Source organism: Magallana gigas, chromosome 6 (genome assembly GCF_963853765.1).
Source record: "Magallana gigas chromosome 6, xbMagGiga1.1, whole genome shotgun sequence".
Lineage (NCBI taxonomy): Eukaryota > Metazoa > Mollusca > Bivalvia > Ostreida > Ostreidae > Magallana > Magallana gigas.
In genome coordinates, this window is record NC_088858.1 from 17,620,615 (window position 1) to 17,639,857 (window position 19,243).

Consider the following 19,243-nt stretch of genomic DNA (forward strand, 5'->3'; position numbering starts at 1 on the left):
AATAGTGATGTTAAAGGGACATGATCACGATTTTTGTCAAATTCTATTTTCCTGTTTTTATTATTGACAATGCTTTAGGAATGCATTTCCAATGACCAAATGAAAATGGAGAGCCAGTAGTGAAGTTATAAGCAAGATACAGGACTCACAATTCTTTGTCATGTAAACAAGGCTCGTGCCCTGTTATTGTTTACATTAGTACAATATACCGGTAACAGTTTTTTTCCAAGCTGATTTTTCCATCATATTATTCATTTTAAGCATAAACAAACAGATCTTAACGTTTACCACATTCATTTCGGTCTAAAACTGGAGTTTTCACTTCAACGTTCAAAATGTAAACAAATGCGTTGTTTACATAGCAAAGAATTGTAAGCTCTGTAACTCACTTATAACTAACCGAATAACACTTAAATTTTGGCTGTCTATCAAAAATGCCTTACTGAAGCATTGTAAACATTAAAATTGGGAAAATAATTTTTGACCAAAATCGTGCCCATGCCCCTTTAACAGTGAAAATGAAGTTATAGGTAAACGCATACTCCTGTTTACACCCTCCCCGGGAACGGATGAGGATTTTCATGATTTGCATATCTTTCTTTTTGCTTGTCAAGGTTTTTAGGACGCCCTACCACCCAACCCCACTATCGAAAACGATGCTACGTGCCTGTATTCTTTAATTATTTATTCAATCTGATTATGTAAACAATGATACAGGCAAAAACGATATAATTGTTTATTGAATAAGTTACATGTTACTCGTATTTAATGCATTAGTTATTATAAGTATTTTAATTCTTGTTACGATATCGATTTCTCTAAGGTACGTTTTCTCTCGGAAAAATGCACTCTAATTTATGGGTTTTTTCCGGGTTACTTTTTCTCCAGGAAACGTTTTCTCTCGGTACCTCTTTGCACGACATCTTACCTTCAGCGGACAGAGACAGATAGATGTGTGAGGGATACTGTTTACAAAAGGTTTCATATTTATTTCAAACATATGAAGTCTCTCCTGAACATTAATATTGGGTTTCAAATGGGATGCTCTGATGTGAAATAACTATTTAAAGAAAGACAACTACCTCGTCGACAGAATACATTCATAGCACACACGTAAAATAGCAGAATAGCTAAACAACTTTCACATGAACACGAAAACCGAAACATATTAAGCAGATGCTCAGAACGTAACTGCGCACTATCTAAATACAAAACAAAGAAAATAAAATTAAATCATTTTAATATGCAATTAAGTAGATACATGCTAATAAATGTTAGTGCAGCTGAATTTTTTTTTTAACTTGAGAGACATGTATATATAATGAAGCTATAATAATAAAAATTATAAAACATTTGTAGGTTTAAAATTTAAACAACATTCTAAAGGTCAATTAAATTGTCTTACTTTTCAAACTAATAGCAGAAAAGAAATCAAATTATCATGAACTAATAATAGCTATCCATTGTGTAGCGGTTTGTGTAAACTGTTCTAACCTAGTTTAGTTGAGAGTAAATTGAATAGCTGGATATTTTAAAACGTGTATTTTTAAAGGTAAATACATTTTAAATCTATAATAACTGGTAAGAACTAAGTAATTAAAATCATGGAGGCAATTTCTGTATTTTTTCAAGTGCATCGATCTCTCCGTAATAATTGTAAATTGAAGGTCAATGATATCTCTATTAGGCATTAATGTACTTGTGTATCGTCCTTTTGACTGTATACCATGGGACATTGTACATAAAATCTAAATATATATAAAACTACAACTTATTAAAACGTATCAACGTAAGTTAAAAAAAGCAAATCTAAAGACATTGATGCCTGCAGTTTCTACACGAGTCCAATAACAAGAAGTACTAAAAACACATGGCGACTTTACACAATCAGTGTTTTTCAGAGTAGTAGTAGAAATCGTCGGATGGTGCAGAGTTGAAGGTTTTTCCAATGTCAGCTGTCATGTCACGGAAAGATGGGCGTTGCTTTGGCTTCGTTTTCCAGCATTGCTTCATTATGTCGTAAAAGCTGTTTACCAAAAAAAGGTTTTATTTTTAGAACAGCATAAAAATTGTATTTTTTATGATTGGTAATTAACAATGATATGGAGAGGGTAACTTAGAGGATAAAAAGTAAAATGTAGATACTATAATAAGTTTTTATAAACAAAATAACTGGAGAGACATTGTTAATGTTAAATGTAATATTAAACTTACAAATCATTAGCAAATTCGGGTTTATCCATTCGATATCCGTTTCGTAGATGAGCCTGTACATCTCTGCTCCGAATACCTGGGTAAGGAATTTCTCCTACAATAAATAAGATGTTATTATTTTCAAACAAACTAATATTGTATAAATAAAGTATTGATTATGTACATATAAAAACTAAAAATACCAAAACTAAATATCTCCCATAGAACTACTCCAAAAGACCAGACATCACTTTTTGGTGTGGCGTGTTTCATCGTTACCAAGCACTCCGGAGCTGTCCATTTCACAGGGATACGACTCTAAACAATAAGTGCATAAGTTCAAAGATTAATACCAAAAATGCAAAATGCTGTTCGATAACGTTCTTAACAATCATAATTACATAAATAAAGTCGTCGGTTGCATAAAAGATATGACGGGACAAAAATAGCAGGATTTTAAAGTAAAAAAATACCAAAGTGTAGTGCAAGTTGACGGATCTTTTTTTATTTCTGTAGTATAAAATATCGTACCTTATCTTCCTTGGCATCACCATCATCATCTTTGTTTTCACCTTCAGCTTCCTGTTGTTGGGGACAAAATCCGTAAATTTTAGGCTCTAGTTCACTGGTTAGAAGAACATTCCTAGCTGCCAGTCTCCTGTGTACCAGCTTAAAATAAAGAATATTGATTTTATATCTCGATGGATTTTGTGACTACTTAGATATCAACAACATACACTTTTCCCTACAAGTACATGTCCTAAAACTTCGACCTGTAATTTTACTTTCACTAAATAATGAAGTTCATTGTGAGTCGTACAAGTTACCTTTCTACTCTCTAAATGCAGCATTCCTTTACATATTCCGTAGCATATTCTACAAAGCTGTTCCGATGTTTCTTCATTTGCTGTATTCTTTTGTTGTTGTAACCAAGAGTTGAGCTGGCCAACTTCACAAAATTCAAGGACCATATATGGCCCAACTGTAAAAAGAAACAAATTACTTAGGACTTCAAATCAAAACGACATTTTAGAGGGGAATTACAAGCAATATGTATCTAGTCGTTATTGGGTTCATAATAAAAGTAAGAAGACTCATTTTATAATATCCTACCGTTTAATTTTCTCAGTAATATAGAAGATAAATTATTTTTTTTAAAAAACTTGCGTGTGTCGTCATCAAACACTGCTCCCATGAAATGTAAAATGTTAGGATGTTCTCCAACCTTTGAAGCATAGAAATTTATCTTTGCTCGCATACTTATTCGATCTTCTTCAGAAGCACCAGCTGTGATAAAAAATGATAAACGTTGTTTGTTACTGATATTTGACATGATTACAAAATGAATAATTATAAAATATACATTTCACCAGCTTTGATTAAGCATGTTTAACTGTTGTTAATGATTTTTGACTTGAATTTTTTTATCAACAATCTGTTAGAATGAATAATTATAAAATGCCTACATTTCAAAACTTTCGCCACAAAGGCATTCATTCCACAATCACTCTTCTTTGGTTGATATCGTATTTTATATATATCTGCAAACTTGCCACTTGTAAAGAGGGACTCGAGCACAATACATACATGTGGGATGACCCAGTCATCTGACTTATTCACCTCCATTTGACCATAAAGGTATATATCATCTTGATCCTCATATGGTACCTGAAATAGCAAAAAAAAAATAAATTTACACATCCCGAAAGATTGCATTTAAGTTTGTTTTATTGATTTAATTGTATTGGATCAACTGATAAAACTAAAGCATTACAGAAATAACTAAAAATGTGCAAGGAGCTTTAATATTTAAATTTTTAGGCTGAAGTTGTTTATGCCTTGACAGATTAATTAGAATCAAAGTATCATTGTGACACAACTATAGAGTAAGGACTCTTCTGAAAAAACGTGCCGATATTTGTTGTTGATATTATTAAACCTCTATAGAGTAAGGGCTCAATACTCACACAACAAGCTGATATTTGTTGTTGATATTGTGACACATTGTTGTTGGTATTGTGACACATCTGTTGAGTAAGGGCTCTATACTCACATAATCAACTGATATTTGTTGTTGATATTGTTACACATCTATAGAGTAAGGACTCAATACTCACACAACAAGCCGATATTTGTTGTTGATATTGTGACACATTGTTGATATTGTGACACATCTATAGAAAAGGACTCTATACTCACATAACGAGCTGATATTTGTTGTTGGATCCTGTCCCGGACGACAGTCATTCTTCTCTGTATTCCCTGTTTTGCGACTGACAATCGCCCTGTCCTCCACATAATTACTCCAGCAATAATGATCGCCAGTAAGAAAACCATCACTGAAAACATGTAACAAAAGAGGTAAAGATGTAAAGATACATAAATATAAAATGCATCACCATCACCATCATCATCATCATCATCATCATTTATGCTTATTTTAATTGAATATCTTAAATGTGATTGCAAAACAAGATTTTGCGAAAATAATTACTTTATTTATTGTATTTTGCTTTTTAAACAATCTTGATTATATACTTTTCTTATAGCATAATCATACATTTGGCCTTTAATATAACATCTTTAATCATGGTAATTACAGTTTGCAAAACTCCCAGTATCAAAGTTTTTCAAAATTCTATTTTGTAATTGATTAGTACTTGTTATATTTGGATTATTCTTAAAATCAAGTAAAAGTGTAATAAACGGAAAAATTCAATACCCCCTCTGAAAAAAACCTACCAAAACAGAGTAAATCAAACAACCTACAAGTAATCTATTTTTCGGTGCTACCGTTGTGGCGAGCGCAGCAAGAAGCAAGAATTACTTTGCAACATTGTCAGATAGGTGATATCGTAAATTGAGATTTAAAAGGGCATGGTCACGATTTTTGTCAAATTCAATTTTACTATTTGTATAATTTACAATGCTTTAGTAATGTATTTCTAATGATAAAGTAGAGAGAGTCAGTCGTAGAGTTATAGGCAAGATACAGGGCTCAGAATTCTTTGTCATTTAAACAATGCTCGTGCCCTGTTGTTGTTAACATAGGTTTAATAAACCTGTATAATAATGTTTCAAGTTGATTATTCATTTCTTATTCATTTTAAGCATAAATAAACAGTTCCTAATATAACGTTTTAACACATTTATTTTAGGTCTAGATCTAAATATGGAATTTTCATATCAACATTCAAAATTTAAACAAAAGCTTTGTTAACATAGCACAGAATTCTAAGCTCTAAATTGTCTATTGAAAATGCCTTATTGAAGCATTGTAAAGGGTAAAATCAGAAAAATAATTCTTGACCAAAATTGTAACCATGCCCCTTTAAATGTTAGCCATTTTTGGCATAGCACTACGGGAGAAAACATTAAAAAGTATTATGGGATGGTGCCAAAATTTTTCTTGATGAATCCCCGGGTTTAGCTAGTTCTTTTTCGCTCGCACTGATTCTTAGAGTCCGTTTCGGTCGCCATACCTGTGCGCCGGTAAGCTGCGCTCGCTATAACAATAAAACTAAATGCAAACTTTCAGAAAAAGTTTGATGTTTCAATGTCGACACAAAGTATGTAGACGATGTATGACAAGACTGCACGCATATACTTACAAGCTATATTCTAAATGAAATTTACAATTCGAAGAATCTTTCATACCTATGGATATTCCGGCTATGCCACCTGCTGTCAAAGCAGCCGGTGCTTCTATTGTCTGGAAAGTTAAAAATATCGGGTCGCTTTTCTGATCCCCATATACTGTGACAAATGTCAAGTTATATGTCGATTCCGCTTCTAGTCCATTTATGTCCAAATAATCTGTGTCCCTGTCTATCCCTTTAAGTTGCGAAAACCCGTTTCCGTCTTTAGATATACCGGATACCGTAATTTTAGTCCTTTTGTAGCAGGTTGGTGAAACAGTCCACCTCAAGCGAACAGCGTTAGAATACGTTGTTTCAACATGCAGGTTCGTTGGCCCAGAGTCTAACAAAAAACAATTAATAATGGTTAAAAATTCAATGCTGTTCCTCGTTTGTTACTTTTTTATGCTGTCTATATTATTTCAAATTTTCATTTTTTAAATTACGTACATTCATCGATTCCGTTAAGGGATCCAAGGTCGGTAATCTTAAATGGAATATATACTTCCTTTATTAGTAGTAGTCATAGTTATTAACTTAGCAAATTGAATCTTTAAGGTGTTATTTCAGAAAAACTGGTAGATGTAGAACAAAATCTACTAACCATATAGGTCTTTCTGGTTGATACTAAGGCTCTGTTGTACACAATCAGCTCCAAATTGACAAATTCGTTTTTAAAGGCGTCTTTAGTAACCACCATCCAGCAATTGTCAACCTCCAGATAATGACTGTAGTAAAAGTAGTCTCCCATTTGGTCCATGTACCCTTCTTTCAAGGAAAGTGCTACCTGTAATTAAGTACCATATCATTACATCTATCTAATTCTATCCAGTTACATATGTGTTTTTTATACTTCTAAATTAAATTACTGCTGGTATCAAATATATTATACATTGCTGACGTTGAAAGGTTTAGGAACAAACAAAATCATACGTTAGATTTATTTCCAGGAATGAAATCAGTTTTGAACACAGCGCCTGTGTTGTTAGACGTAAAACTATATCTAATTCCATAAATGCCACTATCAGTATCACGGGTGTCGACAATTAATCATAAAACAATTAATCATTAAAAATAAAAAGTGTATAAAATTTATTAAAACATGTGCAATCATACTAAGTCTTGTAAAGGAACTTGTTGCATTTATTTAAAATGATAAACACACACCCAGTACTTACCGACTTGAAAAAGGAAGCGTTGAGTTTTCGATATTCTTTATAAATACGATTTCTTCTAAGTTATCAGGGGGCGTTTCGTCAAAGTATATTTGCATCATATCAATCTTTTCATTGCCTAAAATGTCGATAGCTTTTACCCACACGTTAAGAGAGTCGCCATTTTGTTTGATGGCATTAAACGAAGCCGTTTGAGACATAAAATTATCTGTTGGGTCTTTCCAATCATCAGGTGGATCATTGCCTTGATTTGAATGACGATATGTATACTGGAACTTGACTACCCCATATGCATTTGTTATTCCTTTTAGTGTTCTCTTGCCGTCTTTGTCCTCTAGATCATCCGGCACAGCCTTTTGAAAGTTGACATAGAAATTATGGTATTTGTATGGTGTAACCGGCCTTAATAGCTTGTTGCTTTCAAGAAAATCGTTCCGGAAATGACTCTTCCACGAAACAGAGATCGGATTGGTCAAATTATTTTGCCATTTGTAATTTGTTTCTTCTGCTGCACTTGTTGCAATCATCGGTGACGTATCATATGTTGTTATTGAAGACTTGGGGTCGTATAAAACCAGCGATCTAGCATATTGTGTATTGTTTGCTCTATCGATTACATTTAAGATATACGAATACATACCAGGCTGAGCAGGAACGCGCGTAAAGTTTCGCGAAGATTCGAGAAATGTGAATACATTCATTGGACTCCACGGATCGGGTTCGTTGAGATTTAAATTATTGTTTGGGTTTGGCTGTAGAAAAAACTCTTCAATTTTGTATTGGCCTATTCCAGAAAGAACATCATCCCATCCATCCCAGTAAAAATTTATTGCACTCTATGAAAATGAATTTGATATAGTCATTTAATTATTATCTTTAAACCAAGAGTATATAAATGAGTTTCACCGAACCAATCGATAATTTTTAAAAGGACTCCAAAGAACAAAAAATAACGTATAATAATATTTTGGAATAATTATTTGAGTTGAACTTAGTTAGTGTTTTTACTTTTAATTGATATTTTAAGTATTAATCAAACAGGGAAATTATAAATATGATGCATGAAAAACTTACTTTTGTTACATCGTTTGTGACATTGAACGGTATCTTCGAACAGGGATTATCATCAAAGAGGCAGTGTACCGGTTTCCTGAAGTCAAAGCGAAACATCATCGACTTCTCCGCAGGCTGTCCAATAAACGGGTCCATGACAGTAAAGGTCGGTGCCACTAATTTTCTAAACCCGCCATTCACAGCAATGACAGTCAACGTCAGACTAAAATCCAATCAGACGTATTTATTTGACCAATGCATAAGCACAAAGGAGGTACAATTGTGTGCTATTAAAATATTACAACTAGTACATACTTTAAAAAAAAGAGGTAAAAAGTATCATTATTTACTTGTCTCCATCCTCCAACAGTCTGTCAAAGTTTTCGTGAGTAATATTACAAGCGTATACACTCGTGTTTGGAGTTAAAGATCCAGGTTGATTAGAGCAATGGTATATAGAACTGTTTAAGCTTATAAATGGGTTGTCCGGATCTGTAAATTATCGATAGTTACTTAATTTACTTTCCAAATGATACATTTTTCGATCCATTGTAAAATAAACTTGCATTAAGTAGTCAACAAAATATGTAATATTACTATTAAATGCAGCTTTTGAGTTTATTTTTAAAACAAATAAATAAATATATATTAAAGGCTAGTTTAACCTTTTCTATCAACCTTGTGCAGATCTAACCGCATTTTCCCTTCAACTATCCCAAACGTATAGTTTTCGACATAGTCTGGTAGTTCATATTTCACCTCAGGAACATATATTGCAGTAAAGTCAGCATTCACGTAGTTGTAGTCTTTCTCACTTAACCACAATTTGTCTATTTCCGTTGAGTTTGGTTCTGACGAGTCTGTCATGAACCGATACAGTTCCCCCTTTTTTCCAGTCCTCTCTATATTAGCCAAAAATGCAGAGGCCTTTGTGATGATTGGAATATTATTGATATCCACTGAAAAATCCATTAAAAGATGGTTAAGTAATTATAGGTTTATATTCTTTATGATTACAGTATCCTTCTAGAACTTAAAAGTTTTGTTCAAGAAAATGTTCTTTTTATTATTTGTACACGTGTATATACATGTACACGTATATGGAATTTTGTGAGCAATGACAATGATGAGATTTTCTAGATTTTGCTACTCGAAATTTTTAGTGAGGTTTTTATACGATGTGAAGGTAACTTTATGCTTGTTTAAACTTCATTTCCTTTTATGACATATATATAACATCTATATTTTGCATAACATTATCACCATTTCAATTACTATTATTTTTTTCACATCAAAGAATCAACATTATCTAACATCAGTTATTTTCTGTTGGCGTTGATTTTAATGAATTTTCTTAACATACATGTTTTACATCGACTAAGTCCTGTATTTCCCGTAAACCCATTATTACACTGACAGTTGATTGTGTCGGAGCAACTCCCAGGAAAGCATGGCGAATGGTGGGAACAAAGCGCTGTAGATTAAAAAAGATGTGAGTTTATATAATTACCACTGGATAATGCAAATGATGATTACATCACGACATTTTTTATAAAGTGATGCTAAAAAATATAAAATGATATGAAATATAAAATGATAGAACTCTTTGCAATATTTCATCACTTTGTTTTTGTCAAGATGTGCTTCGTTAATGTAACAATAATGGGAAAAACATTTTAAAAATATTTCTAAGTTTATTTTAATCATTTAAAAGTATTTTTTGTTTGTTTTAAAAGCCTGTTAGCAAGTAAACTTTTGTTGATTCGTCTTTGTTTCAACGAAAACCCTCCCCAATACTCACGTATTTCACAGCGTCCACCCGTGTAAGTCTGTAAACAAGAGCATGTTGAGGGCGATACACAGGTTCCATTGTTCGCGCATGGTGGATTGCATATTGCTGCAAACGAAACACATAAGCATTAACTCTGTCTAAAATAGTTTCTTACTAAAATTATAACTATAACAGCATGTGTTTCAAATGTCTGATATCATATAATGAACTTAAACTGGGCAAAAATGTCGATAGGGAAAAGAATAAATTACATTGAATAAGAAATAAAAAATCCCAGAACAAATTTCATTAATTGTACGTGTAGAAGAACTAAAACGTTATCCAATGGGTCATGACATAAATTAAACAATATACTGTCTCTATCCCCCCACCCCAAAAAAAATCCTTAGCTTACCGGTATTTCTTTCATAATACTGAAATGTTAATTTTCTTCGATAATTTAAACACCTCTTTGAAACTTTAAAGATTGCTAGAGACATTTAATTGAATATTTGCTATATCAATTGCTTCCACATAAATTTAAAATATCATATAATTTATAGCATTTATACTCAGCATACACTTTTCCGCTATATAAATTTATAATATTCTAAATATAAGTCCTTTTTTGAAATCGTGGTCTTCGTGGGAACCGAATTTTTTTTTTCATTGAATTTCTCACTTTCACAGCATATATATGTACATATATGACATATCTTGTACATATGTTTATATGATCATCTTTGAAAGCTTTTAACCATTTGAATAAATATTATACAGATCTTATGTAGTGAAAGTAAATTTTGGGAAAGAGAGAGAGTAAATAAAAGGAATAGAGCAAGGGAAAGATTTGGGGCATTGTTCACATGGGTATATAAAATATAAACCATAATCATGTGATAGGTTCCTGTTCTACAGGTATACTTGAAAGAGGAAAAAAGAATAAAACACAAAAAAATCAAAAAGAGACATCATAGTTCAAAATAAAATTGAAATGAGACACAAGAGAGAAAAATTTAACTATATATACTGCAGTGCTACAGCTTATCACATATTTTTTGCCTATGCCTTTTATACTCCTTCTATCTACAATTTTTCATTTACATTAATTTTTCGGTCAAGAGCATTTCTATTATAACATTTTTTAATCCATGTATATTTGGATTTGCATTACAATTTTTTATTTACAAGAAAAAAATATATTGCTTCACAATAAGAACTATCAAGTTAAAAAATCTATAAATATCTCTATTTTTGTGTTTTCCAAAGAGAACTGATTGTTTATCAAATGTTATTAACAAATCAAACTGTCGCAAGATCCAGTCTTCAACAGCAGACCTTAAATCTTTTACAATAGTAGTGTACATTCATAAAATAAATGCCCAATACTCTCTTCATCTCTTTTACAGAAAATGCATACAGGAGACTCTGCTTTTTACTTTTTTTATTTTGAAAAAATATTTATTTGTCAGAACAGTCGTCCTATGAAGAATTTGGAACTGTAATTAATGTAGTTTTGATTCTTGTGTAGATTTAAAGGGGAGTTCAAAAATTTTGTTTCAGGTTTCTTGTGCATAGTTATGACCCTTTTCTTTCCATTTTGATATAGATGTACATGCTACCCTCTTTTTATCTAATAATAAGTTGTACATAAGTTTGCAGCCTTTCCAATTATTATTAAACAATAGGATATGATTAGGAATAACTGGTCAATATTCTTTTATTATTTGTAAGTTTGGTATGTATAAATCTTGTGTATGCAATCTGGTCCTTACAGCAGTTCATATACTTGCATATTCAATAAAGTTTGTCATTGGATTGATTTGTTTCAATTTTTCAAAGTTCATAAATGTTCATTTAATATTAAGTAAATCACCAACACATATAAATCTTGTATTAGCAAAGCTTTTAAAAAATATTGATTTATTGTCTACTTTGATTTTGGGATTGTACCATATATTATTATCTATAGCCTGGGATTTTGCTCCTATATTTTAACCAGCTAAGAAGCACCTCTTACCAGAAGGAATTTTCCAAAGTTTTACATAAACTATATGAATAATCTGTGCCATTCATCCATATTTCTGGGATTTCAATTTTCAAAATGGATTCTATAGGCTTTACCCATTTTGTATCAGCCCAAATAAGTCTTTTTATCCAAGTAGATTTGAGTGCAGTAATAAAATCCCCGTAATCAATCATTTTGAGACCCATGACAGTAATTTTGTACAATTGTACTCTTCTTTACTCTTTGCACTTTACCACCCCATAAAAATTGGAAAATAGATTTCAAAGATTTCAAAGTGTTTTAAGTAATCAATGCTTGGGTTGGGTAATGTTAGTATTAAATGATTTAATTTTGGTATTATTAATGTTTTAATGACTGTAATTCGCCCAATAGGGGTTAATATTCTTGATTTCCATTGATTTATTAATTTTCTTATTTCTGAGCGTTTTGGTAAATAGTTTAAGTCTTTCATTTCATCTAGTGTTACTGAGAATTTAATACCTAGGAGCTTAAAAGTTAAATTGTCCCAACTCAGTTTCCATCGTGAGTGATGAAATACAATCTCTTGAAAATGTTTTACTACCGATCCAAACCATTTTTGTTTTTGTGAAATTTATTTTTAAGCCTGAAACCTGTGAGAAGGAGTCTAAAACCCTGAGGATGCCATCATATGATTGGGGTGGACCATCCATTATTATTGAAGTGTCGTCTGTGTATTGATATATTTTGTATTCTTCTCCGTCTATGATCATGCCTTTAATATCTTTATCGTTTCTTATTAATATTCCTTAAATTTCAGCACAAAGTAGAAATAGGTATTGCGATATTGGGTCGCGTTGTCTACAGCCTCTTTCTGGGTAAAAATATTCTGAAATTACACCATTTTGAATTACACAAGCTTTTATTCCATTATAAAAGGTTTTAATCTAATTTTTGAAAGAGGGTCCAAAATTAAGTAAATTAACATTAATAGGCCTGGTATATCAATTTGTTCTGTATAGTACATGAGGTCATTAATAAGTCTTATGTTTTTCCTAATGAATCTTCCTTTTAGAAATCCAGTCTGGTCTTTATTTATTAATTTATCTAGAACCGTTTTCATACGTTCAGCTATACTTCCTGATGCTAGCTTGTAAATTACATTTAATAAGGTTATAGGGCGCCAATTTTTCAAAAATTGTTTAAGATTTCCTGCTTTAGGAATGCACATTATTGCACCAAATTTATTAATTTCTGAAAAACTTCCTATTTTAAAAGACTGATTTATTGCCCTTGTAATGAATGAGCCAAAGTCTTTAAAAAAAAATAATTAAAACCTCACTTGTGAAACCATCAGGGCCGGGACTTTTGTCATTTTTGTTTTGTTTTTTATTTCCAGGAAATTCAGTACCTCTGTATTAGTTAAAGGACCTTCAAGGGTATTTAATTCTTCATTATTAAGTTTAGGGCTATTTATTTTTTTCAACTTTTCATAAACACTATATTCATCTATGATTTCTCTTTTCTTATGCAGCTTTTCATAAAAAGACTTTGTTTTTTTAATATCTCTGTTTAATCAAGAATAAATGACCCATCTCCTTTTTCTATATTTGGTATTTGTTTGTTAATAAAGTTCCGAGTCTCAATATTTATATAATATCTAGTAGGCTTTTCCCCCTCATCAATCCATTTAGACTAAGACCCTATACAATGCCCTTTTAATCTATTTTTTCTGAAAGTGAATTTAAAGAGATTTCTGTTAGATTTTGCTCTAAAGACACAATATCTTTTTCTCATTCTTTTTCTCTTTCATTGATTTTTTTTCTTATAAGTAGAAAATGTGATGGATATTCCTCTTTTTTCAGTAAGCAGAATGTCCAAAAAAAGTTGATCATCAATAATGAATTGTATTTCACCATTTCTAATATTATTTAGGTTTTCTAAGTTGTATATGGGACAAACATATTGTCTTTTTTCTTTCCTAATTATTTTTTTACGGAGTGAATATATGTCATATCAACTAAAAGGGAATTATTAAATGTCCAGAAACCTTTCCCGTTTATAATTTCGTTTACTTTATATTCTAAAATTACAGGAAAATGGTCTGATCGATAACTATTTTCATATTTAAATTGTGGTACTCGGTTTGTAAGTGTTTCAGATATTAGAAAAAAATCTAGTCTAGCTTGTTTTGTAGGGTTTTTTCTCCTCTACGTGTATCTCTTTAGTTTTGGGTAAGTTTCCCTAAATACATGTATGTCTACCAGATTAAATGTCTCTATAAATTTCAAAACTTCCATTCTTGCTTTTGGGTTGTTTATGTGCTTATAGTTCATAGAATCTTAATCATATAATATGCTGGTATTATATTAAGACAAGAGTCAATTTTACCTATTATTTTCGAATAGAAATTGGGTGTATCTAAATTTGGACCATATGCATTTACCAGTAAAAGGTTCATATTTTCAATAATGGTATCTAGTATAAGATAATTACCACTATCGTCTTTATGTACATTGTGTACCTTATATTCTAAGGTAATTTAAAAGAATTGCTACCCCTCTTGAATTTATTTTATAACTATTGGGAACAAAAGTTTTTTAAAGAATAGAGAACTTAAAATAATGTCAAAGTATCAACGTGTACATTGTGGTTACTTCTGCATTCATTCTTTTATAATAACAACCATTATTATGTACTCATAAAGGCCCACAGTCTTTTACGTTACCTCAAAATAATAAAATAAAACTTATACACAGTTTAATCGAACGACCACCGATACATATAAAAATGCTTGATCGAGATCTTAGTTTTTTTTCTAATGATAACCATATAGCAGAAAGCGAGTAGGAAGTAAGATACATATACAAGCTATTATTCTGCTGATAAAAGAAGGTTTATGGCCCAATAGCTAGTCCAATTAATTATCGAGCTTAATTTTGTTGAAAACTGTGCCATTGGTTTTGAGTAAGAAATTAAATTAGAAATTTACACACCGAACTATACTGATAAAAACATCTACAGGCGCCGAATAAAGGTAGCTCATCACAGGAGTTTCAACGAGTCCTCTTTTCAGGTGAGCTAAGAAGTGTACTAAACGTATGGCATATTTTCTAATGTTTACTACATACTCTTGTTTTTTGTTGATTTGTCAACTTATATTTTAAAAATCTTACGTGTTTGACACTGGGGACCTTCGTATCGATTCAGTATACAATGACATGTACTTGGTGGTGATGCACATGTTCCACCGTTTAGGCATGGAGGATTACAGACAGCTGTAGAAAATACACATCTTAAGCATGACATAACAAAGAATATTTATAGTATCATAAATAACGAAATGCATTACAATTTATCGACGATGAACTCCTGCAAAATAAAATTGGAAAGTCTTCCTACGTTGTCTGCAGTGAGGACCCGAGTATTGAGTAGAACATTGACAAAAGTTTGGACTTCTGCAGTATCCCCCATTTTGACACGGAGGGTTACAGTCAGCTGAAAAATAATACTAGTAGAAGTTTGCATGGTTTTTTAAGATCATTTTTAATGATTGTTATTTAAAATAAATACATGTTAAACATTTCATTCCTTAAAACTTTATCAAGATAATAAGATTTGAGATTAAAAGAGTTTGAATTCTAAAATGACATTATTATATACAGTGACAAGATTACACAATCAGAGTGTATTATATTACGTGTAGAACAATCAGTGCCCTTATATCCTCCATAACAGGTACATTGATTCGGTCTTGAACAATGACCATGTCGACATTGTGGATTACACAAAGCTGAAAAAAGTTCATAGTTATTGTAAATAATTCTTTCGTTTATAATGGCTGAAGTTAATCCTAAAGTATATTTTAATTTGAGAATATTCACAATATAAATTTTTTAAAAAAATAATGTCAAGAGTATGCATTGTAATCTGTGTTAAATAAAACTTATTACTTACATGTAGGTTTGATTAACGCAACACGATGCATTTTTCTATACACGCAATGCAATTACATACTTTCCTTTTTTGTGCAATGAGAAATAAAACATGCCACGCGGCAAAAAAAAAAAAAACAACAACAAAACCACCCTGTCATATGTATGGCAGTTTGGAAAAAGATAAAAGTCTTACGGGTTTGGCACGAATTTCCTCCATATCCGGGAGGACACCTACAAACATTTGGAGCTACACAAGTTCCACCGTGCTGACAGTTGCAAATAGCTTTAAATAAAAACACACGGTGTTACAACAAAACTCCACAAAATATTTATTATTTTTATTTCCAATTGCTATTTCATTTTTTCCCTTTCCATGCAAGAAGACATTTTAAGGCACAAATAGTTGCTATTGACAACTAAGTTTATTAAGGACAGGTTTCGCGCAATGCGGAAACAAACTGATTTATTCTTTATGCAGTTGTCAAAGTATACCAAAGTTAGGTTGGCAGTAGGAAGTTTGTATGTTAACAGAAGAAACTTAATCATGTTTAGACAATACAGCATACATACGCTGTGAACAATCACTTCCTGTGTATCCGGGACAACACCTCTTGCTGTACTTGTAGTAAACACGGGTAACATAGCGATAATGGGTGCTGTAATACATACACATAATCTTAACAAAATATAAAAAAAAAATCAATCTAAACTATCATAACATTATTAAAACCATCCATATCTTTCTAATTGAATAAATAGACAAAATAATTGTACATATGTACTTTCATAGTTATATTTATTATAATAGAAATACAAATTTAAAATCAATTCACATCTTTTATAAAAGAAAAATGTAATTTATGAAAATGCTTTAATTACCAGTGTCGAGACCATGGCCACCATCTATGACAAGAACAGACGCTCGCACTGTAGTAAATGGGCACAGGTCGATCTGTGTAACAGGGTGAAGCCGCCCTAAAATTGTTACTAGGTCCATACATTTTGGCATCAATATTGAAATTCTGCATTCATACATTATTAATTCTTTTTATCGTTATGTAATACGAAAAACTGTGTATAAATGCATGTATGCAATATCTTCCTTGTTTAAATTCCACGAAAACGCCCTATTTAACATATTATTTGATAAATTAATTTTTTTTTTGTCAAGAAATAAGGCTAATTCAAAACAGTACGACAAAAATTAAGTTTGAAAAAGTATGAAATATCGAAAATATATGATGCAATTTAAAGTTTAACCTTATCAAATAAAATACAGAAAATGAAATATACGAGAAAAAATGATACAAATTTGTTTTTCCATTTATTCAGCTTGAGCATTTAAAGCAGGGGCGTGTACTGATTGTTTAGAGGCAGCAAAGGAAGAAAAATTACGTTCATTCCAATCTAGTTGTTTTTTTAAGCCTTCAGAGATAACTTTGATTTTACACCAATTACTAGGCTTCGTAAGACATATTTTATTGAGAATTTTGATTCAGAAGTAAAAACTTAAGAGATTCTTTTTTTAAATATATTTTTAACTACTTTAAGTAGATAAAAAAAGTTTTGTAACTGCATACCTATATTTATACGAAGATTACCAACTTACATAGTAAGGTAACAAAACTAAAGCAGATATATGCTTTTTTCTGTGGATAAAACTTTGATGGGCAATTTTTGGTTAACTTGGGATATTGATGTAAAAAGGTTTTTTTTTTATTTTATTTATCTTTTTTTTTTTTTTTTTAGCGAAAAATCATTATAAAAATATTTAACTTACCTTACAGCAGAGAAAATGTACACAAATAAAGAAAGAAGAGTAAGAAAAATAATACAGGGCTTCATTGTGATGCTCACAACTTAAAGCATTTAACTCCAGGTGTTGTCATTTTATTTGATGACAATTCAGGAAGAAATCCCCGCTATCCAATATATTTGCTTCTTATCTACTTACGTAGAAAAATTATATCTGTCCTTAATAGATTGCAGATACTTAAAACTGCGAAGCGAAAACTACACAGCATCAGTTTTCCCTGATTTATTGAAATCTAAACGTTAGAGTTTCACTAGAAGAATTCAAATAGGCAGATCTATATGAATTTAAGGTAGTAAAGATTAATTTTAATGACGTATTGAATTCATGTCACATGTGAGAATAAAATTTCACATATTTGCAAGCATTTTTACTATGAGCTGTAATTTCCAGAATTGTATTTTTTGTACCCCATCCCCCTGTATTTATGATATTGCTGCATGAACTTTAAAACCTTGGGATATATAAAATTATAAGAAATAAATTAATTCAGGAGAAAGATTTCTCTGTTTAAGAACAAACATGTATAACAAATTAATTTTCATAAAGAAAACAATATATCAATTTTGTTGCAATCATGGCCTTTAAATGGCTTTTCCCATAACAATGTGACTAAAGAAGTTTAATTTATTGTAGCAGTTCATCACAATTTCTGACCAAAAAATTCAACATGAAAATTGCAGCAGATATTGTTTTAAAATCGCCTAAAAATTATCACCAAATAAAAGCATGTAAGAATTGAAGAAAAGCTAACCACATAATACATAATTTACAATCTACATACATTTTTATGTTAATATTTTAAAACTCATTTTAACTGAAAGATTTGACAACATTATTGGTTAAAATTTGCTCCGTTGTCAGATGCCTATTGTGCAAACGACGCCTATACAGACATCTACAAGCGCCATTCCAAGTTTAAAAAAAAAAGACTATTAACCAACGCGCTGAAAAGTAGGTATTTTTAGCCTAAATATTTGAACAAATTTTCGTCGAAGTTTTCTCAGCAACTAATTCTCACAGATGTTTGAAATTTTAATGCACTCTTTATTTGGGCATGCCATATGAGGAATACATTTTTTAACATTTTCGATGATTACTTTCTGTTAAATGTCTACAATTGATCAAACATTAAAAATGCTGTCTCTTTCTCCTTCATAGCTATTTAGTCATTTTACTTGTGCAGCTTATAAAATTAAGCCTAAACCTTATGCATGATAAGAAAGATGGTACATCCTTGACCAATGACATACGGCTATGTATTTCCTGCTGCACTTAGTTATTTCGTATTATTTCCGTCTAATTTGTTTTGATAGAAAAAAGCTCCACCATATTTGAAGCGAAAGTTATTTACATAAATGACATTTTTGTAATTACTTTATGATAAGATATTTTTTATTTCCTTCCACGTAATTGATGAGTATTACCGTATAACGGGTAATTTTTACTGCTGCGATTTTTTTTACGAATTTGTCTTAAAATATGGCGATTTGAATTTTACGCGTAATTTTTTCACGAATTGGACATGTTCGTAAAAATTAATATCATCTGTGGTAAAAGGGGGGAAATTTCACCGTGACATTGTTACAGTTAACACACATACAAATCAGAAAAATCGTTTTTCTGTTAACGAGTCCTTAATTATTATGATTGTGTTTATTCATTTCCCTTTATT

General features: G+C 31.1%; 1 protein-coding gene across 1 annotated transcript; it reads right to left on the bottom strand.

The window, feature by feature from the left end:
- Positions 1–1,230: 1,230 nt before the first annotated feature.
- LOC105320732 (uncharacterized) lies at positions 1,231–17,642 on the bottom strand. Its single transcript, XM_066088058.1, has 25 exons — positions 17,536–17,642; positions 16,635–16,730; positions 16,326–16,411; positions 15,949–16,038; positions 15,518–15,610; positions 15,220–15,315; positions 14,994–15,095; positions 9,861–9,956; positions 9,423–9,533; positions 8,725–9,018; positions 8,410–8,551; positions 8,081–8,282; positions 7,010–7,842; positions 6,765–6,882; positions 6,436–6,618; positions 6,282–6,318; positions 5,851–6,174; positions 4,393–4,532; positions 3,660–3,861; positions 3,361–3,480; positions 3,021–3,175; positions 2,725–2,862; positions 2,397–2,511; positions 2,215–2,308; positions 1,231–2,026 (listed from the first exon to the last, which is right to left on the bottom strand). The coding sequence occupies exons 1-25, from the start codon at positions 17,598–17,600 to the stop codon at positions 1,888–1,890; spliced, it is 4,071 nt and encodes a 1,356-aa protein (XP_065944130.1). The 5' UTR covers positions 17,601–17,642; the 3' UTR covers positions 1,231–1,887.
- Between the last annotated feature and the right edge of the window lie 1,601 nt (positions 17,643–19,243).

What these genes read in the sequence shown, in the direction of transcription:
- LOC105320732 (XM_066088058.1), bottom strand. Translation starts at nt 17,600, where the DNA reads ATGAAGCCCTGTATTATTTTTCTTACTCTTCTTTCTTTATTTGTGTAC. An exon ending in GGGTCCTCACTGCAGACAAC is followed by an intron (nt 15,096 to 15,219) that starts GTAGGAAGACTT and finishes TATTTTCTACAG; the next exon opens with CTGTCTGTAATCCTCCATGC. An exon ending in ACTTAGTCGATGTAAAACAT is followed by an intron (nt 9,019 to 9,422) that starts GTATGTTAAGAA and finishes TGGATTTTTCAG; the next exon opens with TGGATATCAATAATATTCCA.